General features: G+C 61.2%; 1 protein-coding gene across 1 annotated transcript; it reads right to left on the reverse strand.

The window, feature by feature from the left end:
• Window positions 1–293: 293 nt before the first annotated feature.
• LOC106047487 (brain-specific homeobox/POU domain protein 3) lies at window positions 294–1,891 on the reverse strand. The gene is made up of 2 exons (XM_067005189.1): window positions 1,684–1,891; window positions 294–1,229 (listed from the first exon to the last, which is right to left on the reverse strand). Exons 1-2 carry the CDS (start codon window positions 1,801–1,803, stop codon window positions 324–326), a joined length of 1,026 nt encoding a protein of 341 aa, XP_066861290.1. The 5' UTR covers window positions 1,804–1,891; the 3' UTR covers window positions 294–323.
• Between the last annotated feature and the right edge of the window lie 344 nt (window positions 1,892–2,235).

The following is a 2,235-nucleotide window of genomic DNA, read 5'->3' on the forward strand; positions in this document are numbered from 1 at the left end:
CCCTGGCTCCGAGCACCCCCAAAACTCCCCCCCAGGACTTCCGTTTCATCTTCTCCTTTTTCTCCATTTTTGTCTAGAAAAAGCAGTCTGTACCAGTCATAACAGTGGGGCCAGTTTGCCTGGGGGGGTGAGGAGCAGGCACCAAACTGTTCGCATCGCTTTGGGCAGGTTTCCCTTTTTAGGTTTACTTTTCCTTTTTTCTTTTTTTCTTCAATTTTTTTTTTTTTAAAACAACAACAAAAAAAAATCATCCCAAACCCTGCCCACTTCAGAGGGGCTGGGGGGGACCAGGCACTCCCCCCACTGCCTTCCCAGCCCCTTCTTCAGTAAGTGGCAGAAAATTTCATCCTTTTCTGCTTCTGTCTCTGATTGCAAAACCAGACCCGCACCACGTTCTTCTTCAAGTCTAACTTCTCGGCGATGGCAGCGATTTTCTCCGAGGATGGCCGCGGCTGCACGGCAAAGTAAGCCTCCAGTGACCGCTTTTCGGGGGCAGCAATGGAGGTGCGCTTGCGTTTCTTGTCCCCTCCCGTATAGATCTCCGGTTTGGTCATTTTCTCCCTCTGAGCCCTCTCGGCCTCCTCCAGCCACGCTTCTAGGATGGGCTTGAGGGCCACCATGTTGTTGTGGGACAAGGTGAGGGACTCGAACCTGCAGATCGTGCTTTGGCTTAGGCAGCCCACCCCCGGGATCTTCAGGTTGGCCAACGCGGAGCCCACGTCCGCCTGGGTCACCCCCAGCTTGATCCTCCGCTGCTTGAAGCGCTCAGCGAAGGACTCCAGCTCCCGCGGGTCCGTCTCCGTCTCGGGGCCGGAGATGACAGCGTGGGAAGCGAGGCCGTGGGGGTGGGACATGTTCATAGGTTGGGAGTGGTGGGCCATATGGTTGATGGCCGACATGTGGGAGTGAGGGTGCGAAGGTGTGGAGCCCACGTCTGGCCCCGGCACCCCTCCGAGCGGGAGGGCAGAGTTGAGGTGGTCCAGGAGCTCGCCCTCCAGGCCCTGGGCGGGCTGGTGGTGGTGGTGGTGGGGATGGTGTGTAGTCAGCACGGACGGGTGGTGCAGGTGCACGGAGGACGAGGTAGGAGTGCAGGACACGCTGCTCATGGTGTGGTAGGTGGCATCCGGCTTGAACGGGTGGGTTTTCTGCGATACTATATCCACAGCAGCCAGAGCCTCGGCACCCCGCAGCAAGGTCTCATCGAAGCCCGCAAAGATGTTGCCCTGGATCTGGATGTGGGTTGGGGGGAGAAAAGGAGAGCAAAAAAACAAACCAAAAGAGTGGGAGAGGATTAAAACATAAGCAGCGTGACAGAGACCCCATTCTGCCCCAAAGCGGTGCACGGGCCAGGTGAGCAGAACGGAGCCTGGCCCAAGCCTCAAAAGAGGAGCACGGGAGGGGGGTGCTGGACCCTGATCACCCCTCTTGTGTCCCCGGCAGCGGGACAGAGCAGAGGGGGACAGAGCCAGGGGGTCCCAAGGAATCTTCACGCTACCGGAGTTGGGCTGCAGGACAGAGCCACTGGGTCCAAGACCCCCCCATCGGGCTGCGAGGGACCCCCAAACCCAAAGGAAACCCAACCCATCAAGTCGAGAGGGTGCAGCAAGACGCGGTCCCCCCCCCTCCCCCCCCAACCACAGCCGGGGAGGGGTCGCGGAGCCCCCCGACCGGCCGGGGGCTTACCTGGGGGGCGGGCAGGCAGGCTCTGCGGATGGCCTCGGAGCTGGTGTGCAGGTGGGGGTACTTGGGCTCGTGCAGGATGGGGTGCATGCTGAACGCCTGCTTGCTGTTCATGGACATCATGTTGGGAAAGGAGCGGGGCAGGGGCGCTCCGGGCAGCCCGGCTCCGGGGGCGCGGTATTGTCTCTGCCTCCGCCGCCCGGCATCGGCGGCATTATAGCCCGGCCCCCCCGCCCCCCCGGGCGCTCATTGGACGCCTTTCGGCAGACACCTCCCACCGCCCGCCCCCGGCCACTGAGCTCACCCCCCCCGGCCGGGCCCCCCCAAACCCGGTCCTCCCCTCCCGACCCCCCCCTCCCCGCCCCAAGGCAAAAAAAAGGCACCTGGGGATAAAACTCGGCGAGCAGAAGAAGGAAAAGTTTCGCCAACTTTTTTTTTTTTTTTTTTTTTCCCCTTTCTTTCTCTCTTTCTTTCCCTCCCTGGCTCCGTTACCTGCTTGCGGTGTCCCGCGTCTGTCCGTGTCTGTCCGTCCGCACCCCGGCCGAGCTCCCCTCT

This window comes from Anser cygnoides, chromosome 13 (assembly GCF_040182565.1).
Source record: "Anser cygnoides isolate HZ-2024a breed goose chromosome 13, Taihu_goose_T2T_genome, whole genome shotgun sequence".
Classification (NCBI taxonomy): Eukaryota; Metazoa; Chordata; class Aves; order Anseriformes; family Anatidae; genus Anser; species Anser cygnoides.